Here is a 17321-nt window from a genome sequence, read left to right on the forward strand (position 1 = left end):
TAAAAAATATTAATTACTTGAAAGAATTTTTTTATCCAATTTTTTTTTTCAAAAAATTGGAATCTTTATCGTCATTGCAAAAGTGACACAGATTATTGCAAATAGTTTTGCAAAAAATATTAATCTGCATCGTGCAGAACTCTAATTCGGGAACCAACTAAATCGTCTTGCAAATATATCGGCAAAAAGCGATCAAAGAAAGATTTGGCCGGACCGGGTGAATTAAATTTCCTGCCGCGGTTTGCAGGGCGAGCTGCATCAAATGGCAAAAATACACTCACACACATTCAGATGTAACTCGGCGACGCGGCACAGCCGGTTTCAGGGGCTGGCAAATGAGTGTGGCCGATAATTGGGCAATCAGCCTGGGAGGAGACTGCGCCGCCCGGCGCGCCAGCATCACAAAGCGCGCCTATCAACTAATAGCTGGCTGCCGAGAGAGGCGCAGTCAGTGTCGGACCCGCGAGCTGAGCGGAATCACCTCCGACGCGTCTCCGCTTCGCTCGCTCGCACGTGCACTCCACACACACACACCACGCAAAACTCTCGTTTCAAAACATTCAAGCTTGGAATTCATCAGCTTCAGGCGTTTTCGGCTGCGACTGTGCGAATTGCCGGCTTGGCATTTTCATGTTTGCTTGGCTCTAGGTAATTATAATGCGTTTGTTATTGTTGCATTTTTTCAATTTATTTTTATCTAGTAGATAAATTACATAAAAATTACTGTCATTTAAAAATAATGTGTCTATTGCAATCTTGGTGACTTATTTTAGTCCATGAATTGTCACTTTTTCAATAGAAAGTAATTGCTTTAAAAATTTGTTTGCATTGTATTGTTCTAATTATTCTTAGGTTTTTATTTAATATCACACTTTCGTGTGATACTTTACATTCTTTCCAAATAATATCATTGAAATTACACATTTTTTTTAAAATTATATAATGTTGTAACTAAATAAATAATTCTATGACAAATTTTGTAAAAAAAATGATAACTAATAAAAAATAAATTTTTTTAAATTTTCACAAACTGTTATCCTTTATATTAATTGATCTGTAGACTTACTAATATTTTAATTTGGATTTAACAAGATATAAATTTAATTTAAATTCTACTTTCAACAATAATTTTTTCTCCCATTAGATGATTTTTGTTTCTTAAATATTTTTTTCATCGAGACTCATTTGATTTCGATTGCAAAAATTATCCACGACATGCAAACTGTCATTTGTCTATAATTAATTCTCTGGTAATTGATTGAATCATCATATTCCACAGAACGATGTTTGGTTGAAAATGTTAAAGTTGTTGGATAAAAAAATGTTCTATCTTTGCTTTGTAAGTCTCCCTGCCAGAAACTGATTTTGTATGCTGTGAAAACATCAACCAGCGTACATTAATTTTATTGAACGTTTCCAAACGGCACTAGTCTAATTAATTACCATGAATGCATGCGGGCTAGAACGGAATGACTGTGCATTATTCATTGTGAATGTTTCTCTCAATATAAGTTTTTAAATTATTTACAAATTGAATTTTTGTTATGAAAATAATGAATAATGATTTATAAGTTATTCCTTTTGTTCATTGGTAGATTACAATTATTATGTTTTTGGTAGTAAAAATATTACAAAAGCTCTAGAACTATAAATTTTCTCTGTTTATAAACCGAATGAACATTAATTGCTGATGATAATAGTGCGCAGTTATTAGATATGGCTAAATTTACAAGATAAGTGGTTCAATAAAAGTATTAGTTTCTTTCTTTGCAGAAAGCAAATAACTTGTTTTAGAATTTGCATTTAACATATTTTGATATTAAAATGTAATTCAAAATTTGAAATCACATTTAAAACCATAATTTTTGTTGTTTATTTGTCCACAGTGTTACGTTAATTTGTTCACATTTAATTCTTGGAAAAGAATTTACTTAAAAAAGAAATTGTTCCCCAAAACGGCACTACCACTACAAAGAATTTTGCAAGAACTTTGGTGCTCAGGTCGCCACAGTAAAGGATAGGAAAGGGGCGGGGCGAATCTTTGGTTGGGGTGTAAGAGCAAAACCGCCAAAGCGAAAAGATTATAAAAAGAGCTCATCTGTCGAAGTGAGCCTTGGTTGACAAGTTTTTGTTCACATAAATGTTCTGTTTAATTCTTTGTTTTGAGAAATGGGCAATGTGCACTTCATTGTTACTAGAACAAAAAAAATTAAAATTAATCTTTCTGAATTATTACACCCAAAAAATGTTTTTCAGAAATGTCCCAATTAGTATTGTCCAGAGTATGTGTTGTAATAATTTTTATTAATTTTTAATTAATTTCAATCTGAATCAAATCCGCTCTTCTCTTCACTTTGCAGACTTTGATGATGGACTCCTCGGCCATGCAGCAGTCGTCACAACTTGTGGACCACCGCTTGCCCCTGGTCGTGCCCAGTCCCAATCGCACCTCGCCCCACAGTCCCGAGGGCTGCGCCGAAGACTCGCCTCTTCAGCCCCCCAGTGAAACGTCTTCGTCGCCTTCGCCCCACACGACCGTCTCGCTGTCCACCACAGTCAGCGTGACCAGCGCCCCCAACAATTGCCCCTCGTGGTGGCATCCGCATGTCTACGCACGGCCGCCCAAACGCCCCACGCCCCATTTCATAGACAACATTTTGGGCAAGGCGGTTGACTTGGCCTCCGACGAGCAGCCACTGAATCTGACCACCAAACCCAGAGAGGCCACTTCCAAGAATGGTCCACCCAGCCCCGTCAAGGCCTTCCGCGAACCACCCGTTCTCAACGGCATCCACAGATTCGACACAAAAAGTAGTGCCATCCCAACAAAAGGTAAGATTTTCTTACTATAAATTTGCAGGTTATTTAATCATGGAATATATTTTTTTTTCTTTAATTCGATATTTTATATTTTTGAAAAGAAAATACTCTAAATTAATTTTATTTTGTCTTAAATCAATAATAATATTGTACAATTAATCAAAAACATCGTTTTCATAAACTAATTAATACTTTTATTTGTAAAAAAGGCTGCTTGCAAAAGTGATTTACAATAAGTCATAAAATTATGATAAATCCAAGGGAACATAACTGCAGAATTTTAGAACTGAAACCCTTTAGAATTCTTAATTGTTTTTTTATTATCAGAATCCAAGAATAATGAATGAGTGCGGACAATAATGCCAAAACAAATTTATGCTATGTGTTGTAAAAATTTTATTATAATTTCTAGATTATAAAAGTACACTTATACTTGAAATACGTCACCTTAAAAATTTTCACGTGCTTAAAAACAGCCCATTGAATCTGTTAAAGCGACCAATTAGACTTGCTTTGATAAAATTAGCTGCAGGCTTGAAAAGTATTTAAATTGCAAGAAATGTGTAAGACCGTTTATGAATAATACTCTCTCGTGAATATTACTCTCGCACGATATGCCAGGCGTCTGCAATCGTAAAAAGAGTTGGAATTTGAAATAAAAAGGCGCAGAGCGCTCACGCAATAATTTAAAAAGCTGTTCGAATCCAAGGAAATTTTTTGCCTCACGCTCGAGTGAATGTGATATTTTATATTTCGCACATGGAAACTTTTGATCTTGTAAAATTGAACGGCTCTTTTAGTCTTTTGAAAATGTTCATGTGAGAGGATAAATTTTTGCACGTAGAATAAATTGAGAGGGAATAACAAGAGTTTATATATTGCCGCTGGATATGGGAAGAGGCGGTTTTGCACTTTTCATATCCTGCGTGCAATTTGATATCGGCTCGCAACGCGTCTCGCGCATTCCTATTAAATGAACGTTTTTAGCTGGGTGATATCCGCTCAATGAGCTGATTCGATGCTTTTAACAAAGTCGCTAGTGAATGAAAATCGCACGCACACGCACCTTTTTGTCGCAGGAGGAAACTTCATTTGTGTAAAGCGAATTGTGCATGCATACGCACAATCGCCCGTTTTATTTAGTCAAGTGGCACATTTGAATTAAAAAATAACGATGATCGGAGGGAAAAATTAAAACTAACTTCCTGTTGTTCAGCACTTGTCACAGTAATAATTAAAATTATGTTCCATTTTCTTTCAATTAGAAAAAATAAGCTTTTTATTTATATATGGGTTATCTTGCAAAAAATAATTCTTACCGATCCGAAAATGCTTGCGGTGAACCTAATTAACTTAAATCTAAATGCGTCACGATGCAATTAAAATATATTGCGCGTAATTACCCGGGGAAACAAGCTCTCTCCCACCCACGAAGTTTTACACGGACAACAAAAATCAACGCCTTTCTCTTGATTTCATTAATAAAAGCAGTTTTTTGCCTTTGGTATATCGCGCGGCATCCGCAGTTGAGCTTTGGAAAATAAAACGCTGCCGTGTTACACTGAAAGGCATTTAAAAATTTCCCACTGCCTTTGCAACGATTCTCTAAATTGGTTTGTAAATATTTAATCTGAGGAAGTTGACTCTGCTGGTGGGCGTTTTTCTGACCCGCGTTTCAACGCATACAGAGGTTGCGTTCTTAATGGGTAAAAATGCAGGACCGTGGCATTTATTATTTACACAAATATGATTCATTACGGTCCATAAACGTGTTCAGCGCCTCTGAACTCATTCCCCTCCCTCTCATAAACATGAGCTGAGCGATTTGGAAACGTTTTTTTTTTTTATCTTTTTGACGTACTATTTTTATAAAAATTGATAAGGTGATCATTTTTTAATTAAGAGCTCATAGTTTTACTTCAAAACAAACACACATGTTGATACCCCAGCATATCATAGGAATTTCTACCATAGTTTTTATATAATTTTTTTTAGATAATTTTCAGCAATTTTTTCTTGTTTAATTGTCCAATCCAGTCAAATCAACACATTTTCCTAGATTATTAATCTGAATGTTAAAATATGAAATTAAAAAGAAAACAAGCGACGTGGTTTCTATTTTTTATCTTTAACACTTGCTAGCTATTTTATGTTCACTGCACATTATAAAAAGCAGAATTCAGCAGTTTCTCACACGGAGAACAACCGCATGCATTCATTTGTGTCGCGAGTTTGAAATGCTGCTGTTGTATATTATTTGTGTGTGTGAAAATAATGCAGCTGCTGCGTCGCAATTCGCGCATCTAGCATGAATTGCAACGTCGAGCATGTTTGCCACCGCCGTTGTCGGTGCTCACTCGGTGTTCATTTCCTTCTTTTTTGCCTCTAATCCGTTTGTCGGCCTCACTCTCCAATCGCATTTGAAGGAGTCACTCTCACCACGTCCCACTTAATCTGCATTGTTCGCGATTCTTTTTCTTAGGGAAAATAGAGACAAAAAGATGTTTCAGCGAAAAGTGACATGCGGGAAACAATTGGCACAAAAACACTCTGTTGTAATCTGGTTTGGCACTTAATAGGCTTTTGATTACACGCTTTATGAATTTGTAGAGCGTAGTTTTATTTTTAAGAATTAAACAGAAATTTGAGGAATGAAAGTATTAATACAACAACAACAAAAGAAAAATAGTTAAATGTAGTATATAATTTACTTTTTATTGTAAATTTGTATATGCCAAAGGTTTTGTCAAAGACCCTTTTTTTTCATTTAACGTAATTGTTACGTTTATTCTGTTCCTTTTATTTTGTCAACCCTTTAATAAACGGCCCGCAAATAAGAGATTTTCTGGTATTTTCATCAAATGAAAAAAATAACTGAAAAGATGCGTGTGGGAATTAAAATTAAAAGTTTAAAAAATGATGAGGAAGTAAACATTTTACTTGTCTCTTTGTTTCCAATCAATATCTTGAATCATGACTAAGAAACTTGGAATTCTTAAAGACCTGCATTAAAATAAGACAATGTTGGTCAGACTTCTCTCAATCTGAAATCAATCAATTCCCACAAGTTTCTCCTCACAGACGTCAGATCTCGATTCTATTTGCCTTTCCCATTTTTGCAAATTCCCTTAATTGGTTAATTAAGAACAGTAGCTTGTTCATTCTCGCGGACACTGCTCCGTGCGCTTTGAAATCTCAACACGAATCTTACTTAGAGAGAATTCCTTGGTCTTATTGCCTCGGCGTGAAGTCGAAATCTGACGACAAGATCTCAATTACGCTAAAGAGCTGTGTATGCGCGCGGCGAGTACAATTTCACGACGCGTTGCTGCCGCTAACAACCCGGCCGGCCAGCGCTAAAATAAATAAAATTTATATAATGAAATGCAGCGCAGGCCAACTAGAGTAATGCGCGCGGCCGCAAGTTGGCATGGCTTTGTTGCTGCGCGGCTGTGAACCGAACTGATGTATTGGATTGCATGCAACACAGTTCGCTCGCTGAAGGGCTCTGGGAATAACAAAGTTGTTATTTTGTGTATGCAGAGTGGAGTTGCGACTAGCTAGTGTGGCAGACAAAGACTTTAATTGAATTGCAGATGACTATCGTGCCGCGGCGGCTGATTGCCGTCAAATATACAACACATAACCTCCCCTGCAGCTTTCGCCGCCGCGTCAATATATCGCACGCAAAACCCGCGCGACTTTGCACACACCTTTGACATTCAAACGTTGTGTTGAAGTAAATAAATCTTGCATAATCGCTGAAGCGTGCTTAAGAACTTAATTCGCGGCTAAATATGATTTGTCGTTTTGGTTAACGCGGTCGAAATTAATTGCTCTCCGGCCGTTTGTCCGAGTGGTAATTGAGTTATTGGTGTGTCTTCAATTATCAACGCCGGTGGTGCCAAGAAACGCGGTTAAAGATCTGTCTCTTTTTCTCGCTCGCTCTCGCTCCTCGCCCGTCAGCAGTGCTCTTTCTTTCTCTCTATTGTAAGAGCCAGATCCATTCATAGGCAGATAAATAAAACCGGCGAGAGAAAGATTTGGGCGAGGTCCAAATTCCCTGCCTGCCTCGCTGAGTGACTAACTAACTGACTCGCGAACGAACCTATTCGCTAAAGAGAATCCATGTGTAAGCGGGCCGAGTCTTCAAAATCTCCTGATCATTTTAAAAGCAATTCACGCCTCAATAAGTTAAACTGATGTGAAATTAAGTTAAGTTGAGCTGCTGACAGATGCGAATAGAACCATTTAGCTCAAGAAAGCTAGGAGTTATTCTCAAAAGATTTGTGTTTTGTTGATTGATTACCAAATCAAATTCAAATTGAATAGAAAGTTGTACATGAATTTAACAAAAATATATAAAGTATTGCATTAATTTTTAATGTATAAACTTGAAAGATAATTAATAAAAAGCTAGAAAACCAAAAAAACTCATTTATAATTATTTTTATTTAGATGTAATAAAATTTCATGCAAATACGAGCAGTATAATGTAAAACATTTAAAAATACCTAATAATTTTTTCTTAAAAAATTATATTACTTTATTAAAAAATTATTAAATTTTGATTTCTACATTTGAACCTATTTTTTTATGCATATACGTATATAATAATGATTGCCTCTGATAGATCAATAAATATAGATGGCTTGCAATGTGATATCATTCCTGAATTGCCTTAATAGTAAAAAAAAAACTGTGTACTATGAAATATATAAATTCTTAAGCCTCCACACGCCACTTTTTGTATAAAGGTCTGATAGACATCACGGACTATAGTTTAAATCTGCAATAAAAAATTAATTAGGGAATGTAGCGTGAATTTGGTCTTTGCTTCTTTTGTGCGCACCAAAGGGCAATTTAATAATTCATGGGAGGTGCAATGAAGACAAAATTGAAGTGAGCAATCAGAGAGTTGGTCACGCGAGGCCATTACTCACGAAATTGCAGCTACCGCGACTAGTGAGAGAAACTATATCGCGCAGTACGTAATGTATTATGTGCGTATATGTACACGTCCGTCGCTGCATAATAAACAGACAAATGTAGCACCAACCTCTCTTATTAACACGGAGAGGCATTCGCCGAACCAATGACGTCAACTTTGATACACTCTATCACATAAACGAGGCTCAATCTGCTGAATAATTGAGCAGACGTGGCGTGCGTTATTTCTTCTGCGCGGCGGCGAAGTCATTGGCTTGGCATTTCCTCGACGAGTTAAGAGCCTTGCTTACTGTCTTGTATGACCGGCGAATTAGGTTACAAGGTAATAAAACAGAGATATTTCTCATCCACACATATGGCCATAAAAAATGTGCTGGTCTTATTGAGAAAAAATATCCACCAATTTAAATTTATTAATTTTTGTTAATTTTTAAAATTAAATTCAGGCCCTTTAAATGAATTTATTTTTTCCAATTTTACATAATTAATAATAATTTGAAGGTTTTTTTTATTTAAAAATGATTTTATTTGATTTCATTCCATTTTGATGGAATTATTATTGATTTGAAAGTTTTGCACTTAAAGTCGGACAAAATGCAAACAACGGCTTTTTGCGCGTAATTCAAAGAGGATACGGAGCCGTGTCAGTAAGTTTTCCCTCTCAGCGCGCAGCAGCCAGATTAGAGGGGATGAGAGGCTCAAATTTTGCCACTTGTAGGGGCCGCCAAGACGAAATGGGACGAATATCTCAGGCATGGCGCTGCCGGCTGGCAATGATGGATGTGTTTGATCCTCGAGATACATCACAAAACCAGCCAGCATCCATCAGCCCCAGTAACCAAGGCAACCCCCATGCCATTGCGCGTACACTACTTTTGTCACTGTGGGTCGTGTTTCTAATGGCAACTCTGCGATTAGGGGGGGACACATCAAAAAACACACACACACACACACGCACTCATTCTCTATATAGCAAACAATAAACGGCGGCGCAAGTGGCGCTGTCACAATTGATGGCACAATTTAATAATAATGCGCTTTCGAGGCTCACAGGCAATTCGCTTTATTGCGAATTCGTCATGCGGCTGTCTGGAAACGCGCAGACGCTCTTTAGAACCGTTTAATTCATTGTTCCTGTCAACGCCAGTGCGGATAATTTGGATAAAATAACTAAAATTAATATACATTGAATGAACCATTGCTATTTATAAAAAATAATTTCTTTTCATTGCATATTTGCAAGAAAGTTGCATAACGTCTTGAGATTAAACGCTTCGCTCGCACTACTTAGAGGAGATTCCCCTTCACAAAGTTGCAGAGAGAGAGGCTTGGTCTTAAAATGTTTGCTCTTCGTATTTGAAGTTAATTTGTATTCATTTACATGGGAGCTAGCATTACGGTGAAAAATGACTCGGCAAGAGTTATCCGATCTCACGCTTGTTATTTTGCTGCCTCATTAGCGTACCAGCAGCCGAGAGCGTCTTATATGCAAAACTCTCTCTGCCACCCAATAAGACTTTGAATAAATTCAATTTTACTTTTCAATGCAATTCATAATAAAAAGCTTATTATCCTACCAATTTAAAGGTGCAAAATTTACAATCATTATTTGACATAACATCATAAATCTAATGCACTTTTAGGAAATAATATAGTTTTTGTGCTTTTTCTTTAAAAAAAATTCAGTTTCGTTTAATGAAAATATTCCCCTCTCTGTAATCGAATATCAAACGCCAACAATTTGCTGCTTCCTTTGCAGCTAAACCGAAACTTGGAGCTCAAGTATTCTGGCATATATTTTTATATATAGCATTTTGATCCCTCTGACTTGCTCCTTCGCTCTCCAACTCTTTTACTTTTTGGTGGTCTCTCTGGGAAAGGCAGCAGGTATATTATGTATTTGCCGCTGAATGACTGCTGCTGTGTATCCAATATATAAAACAAGAAGCCGCCGCTCTGTGTGATACTCGCTGCTCCAATATTGAATTATCAAAGGGTTAAAGGGCCCGGAAGCCGCTTGTTTACCAGTCACGTGCTTCTAATAAGGGGCAAAGAAATGCTTCTGCGCGCGCGAGACCGCACCGGGTTACCATAGAGACGCTCGAATCCTTGAGGCGCCGCGTTAATTCCTCGTTAGTGCCCACCCTCCGTCTTTTTTCAATTCATTAAAAAGTCAACTTAAGTCGAATGCGGGACGACGCTATTCAAGAGACACTGGAGCTTTGAGAAATTTAAAAAGGACATTAAAATTTCAGATGGCGCTCGTCTCTTTGGCAAAATCACCTTTCTAAAATGGTTTACGGAATATAAAATTTAAAGACTTTACCGTTGCGCGAAAGAAAAATCTCGATTTAAACAGGCAGAGCAACCATTGCCGCCGGATTGAGTTACAAAAATAATAATAATAGTAACTATAATCTCAAGTTGAAGCCCGCGGGCATATAATCCATTAGTGAAATTATAAACGTGTATTTTTTATTGAGACCACTTAAGACAGCTTTTATGAGCGTTAACGAGCTGAACCACAACCTGGCGAGAGAATACACCCAGCAGTATGCTCGCTCTTGGGCTCATGAAGTGTTTCCCCCTTGGTAATCTCTCTCGCTGCCACTTTTTATATGCGAGCACCTTATTTAAATAATATTATGTATCATTATTTCAAAGAAGACCAACTTGATTTCTGCGTGGGCAACTGATTTAAAAGCTCAAGCCACAGAGAGCTTTGGCGATAACGCCGTGAAATGCCGGCGAGGATTGAGTGCTAATTCTAGTTTTAATTGGCTCTCGCGTATGAGCCACAAACGCAACATTTAATATTCCATTTTCAAGTAATTATGCAAATCCAATCCGTTATGTGACGACGGAAGAGGTCAAGCTAACTTTTATGCATTACTTTGAACTTTTACATAAATTATGTGCTCAAGAGAAGCTAATAAAATAATTTATATCAGTATTATTGAAACAAATAAATAGAATTATAGGATTGAAATTTTTAAGGAAAAAAAATGAATTTTACCATTTTTTAAAAAAATTAGAAATAAGCAATGATATATTACGTATTTTTCTGTGTTTTTCTTGCAGACGTTCCCAGCAAAAAGCGCAAAAAAGAGGCGGCGGTCACTTTGAATGGAGCAGCCCCGCCGCCCCCACAGCCACCGGCGCCTGCAAAAACCCCTGACGGGGTCCACAGTGAGGATGGTGGCAGTGCCAGCGAGGACAGCGGCTCTGGGGGTCCGGGCGCTAAGAAAAAGAAGGCGCGCACCACCTTTACTGGCAGACAGATCTTTGAGTTGGAGAAGCAGTTTGAGATCAAAAAGTACTTGAGCTCCAGCGAGAGAGCTGAAATGGCCAAACTTCTCAACGTCACGGAAACGCAGGTAGGACACAATTTTTGTTACTATTTTTTTCCGCATTAATCAGATTTTTAAAAAAATTATCGTAAAAACTATTTGGTTATAAATGATTGAAAATGTAACACCATTAGTTTTTATTCGTAATTAATTATTTAAAGGTTTTGGCACTTTGAGGGGGGGGGGGAATTACACGGCGTGCAAAATCAGATATTTGACGCTAGCGCACCTGCGAAACCATCAGTCAAACTTTGCTGGGGCGGCTCTTTGGTCAGTTTTCATTAATTGAATTTCGAGATTGGCATCGCGCGCGCCCATGGCTGGGGATGCGAGAGTCGTGGAGAGCGAGTGTGCTGGACCAGCGAGCGCGCGAATAATAAATTTTCAATCAACGCCTGCCACAAGCCATTTAGGCTCGCAGTCAATTTGCGCTCGTAAATGCGCGCAGCTCATTGAATTGAAGAGGTGTTGGAATATGAGCGATTGGGTGCCGCGCCCATTATTTAAGTGGGCTTGACAGCGTTTAACAGAAGAGAGGCAGGAATGCAGGTGTCTCGCGCGCAGATTGCTCCTCTTACTTTTCGTTTATTGCGAGATGGCCTTTTTTGTCATCGCCGCCGCGCCGAACCTCTCTGATCTTCGAGCCCAATAAAACGGACTTACGACCCATCAGCCCCACACTGCATTATGCCGCATGTCTATAAATCAACTCGGAATCGTTGTGGAAAGCATGTAAATAGAGAGGTATGGGCGGACGATAAGCTTAACATTACCATTCGCATTGATGGCTATAGCTTTTGACACTTTTGCAAAGTGAATTTCGCCAAGTATACAGTTTTTAGAAATGAAATTGGATTCAATAGCTTTTATTTTAATTTGAAACGAAAAAATATTTTTCCTTTTTTTAAAACCACTACCAATAATGAGCAAAAATTCCTATCAGTTAATTTCTTGATAACTGATACAAATACGAATGAATTAAAAAATTTTAAGGCTTGAATTATTTATTTCTTGGGATTTTATATTATTTGTCATATTTTTTTTTACACCATGGGATTTATTTGGAGAGTGAAATATATTAAGTGGTTTTGCCCGCAGGAGTGAAATACGGATGTACCCTTTCGTGTACCTATTTTCTCGCTCATTTATCTTGCATTTTGGTCTTGGCCCGCATATATATGATGTGTCTGTCCTCCTGTGGTGTGGGCGCGCGCGGGTCTTCGCATACATAAAGTTTCAGAGCAGCCGCACACCCAAAGAGTTATTTATAAATGAGCTCTCTGTCAAAGACATCTCATTCAGAGGAAAGGATGAAACCTGGTGCGCGATTGCGGGACTTGTTATTTTTTTTTTTTTTTTTTTTTTTGCGCCGCGAGTCATCTTCGCGTGATGCCAATCGCTGCCTGGCGCTTTTCAATCTACTTTTTGGCACCGTCATAGGATAGCGCGCCCTTTCTTTCTCACTCGCGTCTACGTGTTTGTTTTTGGCCACCCAAATAACCAAACGACGAAATTGGTCTTCAAACAGATTGACTTTGGAAGTGGCGGTGTCGATAGGTTAATTTCCAGCACCAACATAGAACCTGCAGCGAACACAATGGCAAGGAGGGTTTTGAGGCTATATTTATTCAAAGTTCGCCCTGCGCGCGCTTTCTCGCCTTTGAGGCGTGTTTCGATTAGCAAACAATGCGCCGAGCTGCTCCTCGGTGGGCAGACTCTCCGCTTCGTCTTCTCATTATGCCATTGTTGTCGCCTGCTCTTTTAATTGCCCCTTGGAAAGGATAAGAGCGACGCGCATTCATTTTTCCCTCCGCTCTCGTTAATTACGAAGCATCTTTCGGAGAAGCTCCTGCTTTACGGCACAAATTAAAAATCCCCGCTTTTGCAAAAGTTGAAAAAAGAACTCATGGTATTCGCAGAATTTTTATTCTCATAAAAACGCTTCATATTATTATATTTCCTTCTTTGGAAGCCTTTTGACTATTAAAGATTTTTTTAATTGTCTCACAAAATTTTTGCAGCCGCTCACTCTTTTCATTGTTTTCATATTGAATTCTAACGTGACGATGAGAGTAGGATTCAAATTATATAGAACTGCATGCAAAGCGCTTAGCCGCTTGATTAAAATTTCATCGCGTAAAATAAATTCACGGCAAGCGCGCTCAATTATTGCTATCATCATCTGGCGCATAAATTCCCACCGTCGCCAACGTTGCAGAAGAGAGCGCGCGTTGCTCAATTATAATAATAAGCAATTATCGTTAATCACCTCGCGCGCTCTCCGTGCAGTCAAACGAATACATTTGTATCTGTAACGTGCACACATATCTACATGGAGCTGGAAAGCTCAAAACACAGCAAGAGTGGGAATCTACGCCGCACGGCCCAAGCACCAAAGAGGCGCTCTTTTGACACAAATTGCAAATTTGCCCCACACACGCCAGCAGAGATCAAAAAGCAATTAACCGTGGATTTTAATTGCATATTATGCTGCAGCAATGCAACTCTCATTGCAGAGGCATTCAAGTGTGAAATACTGTCTTGACTAGTCAAGTCTCTGTTCATGGTTTTTCTTATAAAAAGTTCTCAAGTAGTGTATGAAGTTAATCTCACTGTCAACAAGGCAAATATGTATTGCGTTATGCACACTTAAACAGTATTTTTTTTCATTTGAGGTGTATAAAATTTGTGTTCGCGGCTGTTTTTATTAAAATTACATTAATAAAACCATTATTAGTTTAAAAATTATTAGGAAACGCTTCTTGTTTATCTTAATAATTCATCAATATATATTTCTATTTTATAATTTCTTAAAACGCACCACAGGACATATTTTTACGAAATGGTCTTGCATGTTCGTCAAACATCAATATTGAACGTTTGAAAGAATGAGTTACATTGTTTTTAAGGAAAAAAATTAAACTTTTTTTTTTTTAGATTCAAGCAAATTATTGTGTATATGAAAGCCCTATATTAGACTCTGACTTCATTGAAAAGTTATTAAATGAATAAATAATGCATTAGCCTATACTAAATTGATAACAGATCGTCCAAAAACGTTTCAAGAATTAAAAAGCACGCAATCGGGTTATTACAGGTAATTAACAGGGACAGGCAAGAGCAATTAGTGGGCCATTAATTATTTGCCGAGATATAACTGCAGTGCGCAGATCGAGCGCGCGCGGTGAAAGTTAATTAAGGCGATAAGCGATATTTTAACAAAAGGGGGCCGCCCGCGGCATTATCGCAATAAACGCTCTCGCGTATGAGTCAGGATAATATTAATTGATCGGTTCAAGTGTTCGCGGGATATGGTGTTTGGAGGAAATGAGCCGGGTTCAGCGTCGATCCCCAGTCCTGACGCGATAAGATAGCACCCGTGTGTTGACCGACGAGATGGAAAAGTGTCAATAAGCGCAGCGCGCACACCGCTCAACCATTTATTGCCCGCGCGCCCCAAAAAAGATGACGTGCATTCATTTATCCTCCGATCAGCTCAAACTTATTTTTGGACGGCGAACGGAAAAGAATGCCCCTGAGTGATCCAGAATTTATAGCGTCTTATCGTGGTGACAATTCTAATTTATTTCATTTTTTATCATTTGCGATGGAATATCTCTATAGATTTATTGAGAAATACTTATATGTGAAATTTTGACAAAATTTCGTTTTGTTTTATGCGAGTGTACGAAGTGAAAACACGGGGAAAAAATCTTTACTATGACGTCCTAGAATTTTTCCTCATCTGTAAATTCCTTCCTTGATCTGAATCTTTTACGGCCCATTAATGGCAGGGGCAGATTTTTTCCTCTAGCGATAAAATAAAGAGATCTCTTCTCTCTTTCTGGCATAGTCAATCTGAAAGCAAACATCACAAAAAGAGTATAAAATGTGGGATTTTAATTTTCCTCCAGCCGAGAGGCATTTAAAATCCAATAAAACGGCCAAATTTCCTCATGTATAGCTCGTTAACGCACCAGCAAAAATAACACGCAAAATCTTAATAGAGAAATATAATTGTGGCCTCGCGGAACTCGGGAAAATAACCACGATATTTATCTCTTCATTAGCACAGCTTTTAAACGGAAATAAATTTATAAAGCGTAGATCAATTTAGACGCGCGCACGAAAGTAAAAAGCTGCGCCTCTCTCGTCGTCGGGTGTGGTTCCACATAATATGACCGGGCATAAAAATCTCACGCGGCCTGTTCTCTGTGTTATTGTTATCCGAATTAGAGTATGACGTGTAGCTGCAAACCGCGCTCGCTTGTTTTCCACCTATTAATCATCATAAACACTCATGCATGCAAACCAACATCGTATCATTTTTATCGATCTTTAAGTAAATTAAATAGAAAAAAGAGCGGTGTCTGACCTTCCCTTTCATTCTGTATGAAACAATTAATCAATCAGAGCCTCGTTTAGAAGTTCTTATACAAACCATTCGACGATTTCCAGACCAACTTCCTGACTTTAAAGTTGCGTGCTCAGCTCTCAAGTTTTTTTTTCGCCTGCTGGGATAAATGGGCGTTGCGGCCCAGGGGATCATTAATTGATGCGGTCCGTTCTGTTGATCGGAGAGAGAATTTTCGACGCTCTAAAAAGCTAACAGGCCCACGGTTTGTGCAAGGGGAAGAAGAAGTTTTAATGGTTTTGATCCTTGCGCCCAAAGATATGATCGAAAGGTTCCTCTAATAGATTGAGTCGTTTTTGATACTTTTATATCAGTTCTGATTTTCCTTTCTTTTTTTTTAAACCAAAGAAATTGATTGAATAATTTTATGCCCTGTTTGATAGTGGAATTTTTTTAATAGGCTGGCGTGTAGTTTGGTGGTTTCAAACGCATTCACGTTGAACGGCTGCTTCTGCGAAATAGCTTGTGATCCGAAGCCGTTACCGACACATTAACACACACACACAGTCACACAAGTTGAAACCTCTAAATATGATGTTCTCTTTCCACCCCTAAGCGTATATGGAAATATGCGGACGCGCCAGAGTGTAATTTTATCCAGTGAGAGAGAGAGAGAGAAAGAGAAGTTCATTTGTATGATTTCAATACCTACAGAAAGCATGGGAGGTTCTCTTTTTGTTGACCCTTTAATATTATTAGTAGATATTATAGTGCACGCTCCGTTTGCTTTTGTAATATCTCGGCCCTTGTGTATATGCGTATTATATTCGGTGAAACCTTAAATTACACTCCCGCAGCAGCAGCGCCTCACGGCATTTTCAAAATGATTATTCGCCGCTTTTGCATGCACACTCCGACCAACACTCATACACAATGTAGCTTTATACAAGCGGATACATAGTCATATATATGAATGCAAAATGTGGTGTAAAATGTGCGCCGGTATTTAACGAGCCTAAAACATTGTGTATCCAAACTTTCATATACACGCCCCTGTGATAATTATGAGCTGGAAATTAAGCTTCTTTTCAACTTCTGCATATTGCGTTTTATATTCTTATTATTTTATGCGACTGGGACAGACAATATTCGTGATTGAAATTAACAGTGGTTCTTCAAAATTGGCATTTTACAAAATAAGTTTGATTTAAAATTAAAAATTAAGCAAAAATTTTACATTGATTTTTATAACATTATTTGAATTGCCTCTTCTAATTAATTATTGTTTTTAAAAAAGTGCTTCTTTTTGTTAAAGATAAATTTTCGAAATTATAAATAAGTGATTGTTGAAATACAAACCTTTTTTTAAGTGCTCACTTTTGATATCTGGAGAGGCAGCCGAGTTTGTTTAAAATAGACTTCCCGTTGGTCATGTTTGTCAAATAATTGCCTAGATCAATTTGGAACTCTCAGGTGTTTTGGGCAAAGTATTTCTCAGCAAAGATGTCTGAACACCAGAAAGAATTTTGCACTGTTGTCCCTTAAGAACAAAAGGCAAAAGAGATCAATTGTTTTGAAAATAATTTAAAAATAGATCAGTTAAGGGTAATTCATACATGAAATAAATTCACAAAAAGATGATCAAAGACGATACATTTTCTGAACTAAAAATAGAAAAACTTCTTATAAATAAAAATTGTAATAAATAAAATATTTAAATTATTGTGGAAAATTAAATTATTAATAAATTTTATTTTTGAAATTTCGTTCCTTCGCAATTTAGTGCAGAAAAGTTACCTCTTTTGAACACTTTTGAAGGAAAACTAGAAATTTTCGTTTGAAATCGT

General features: G+C 37.6%; 1 protein-coding gene across 1 annotated transcript in view; it reads left to right on the forward strand.

The window, feature by feature from the left end:
• The first annotated feature begins 423 nt into the window (after positions 1-423).
• Positions 424-17321, forward strand: part of LOC132204004 (homeobox protein Nkx-6.1) — a 56159-nt gene continuing 39261 nt past the window's right edge. The window contains exons 1-3 of the mRNA XM_059632206.1: positions 424-648; positions 2361-2832; positions 10852-11147. Coding sequence (XP_059488189.1) covers positions 2367-2832; positions 10852-11147 — 762 coding nt within the window. The 5' untranslated portion in view covers positions 424-648; positions 2361-2366. The remainder of the gene's footprint in view (positions 649-2360; positions 2833-10851; positions 11148-17321) is intronic.

Source organism: Neocloeon triangulifer, unplaced genomic scaffold (assembly GCF_031216515.1).
Source record: "Neocloeon triangulifer isolate White Clay Creek 2 clone unplaced genomic scaffold, ASM3121651v1 ptg000020l, whole genome shotgun sequence".
NCBI lineage: Eukaryota > Metazoa > Arthropoda > Insecta > Ephemeroptera > Baetidae > Neocloeon > Neocloeon triangulifer.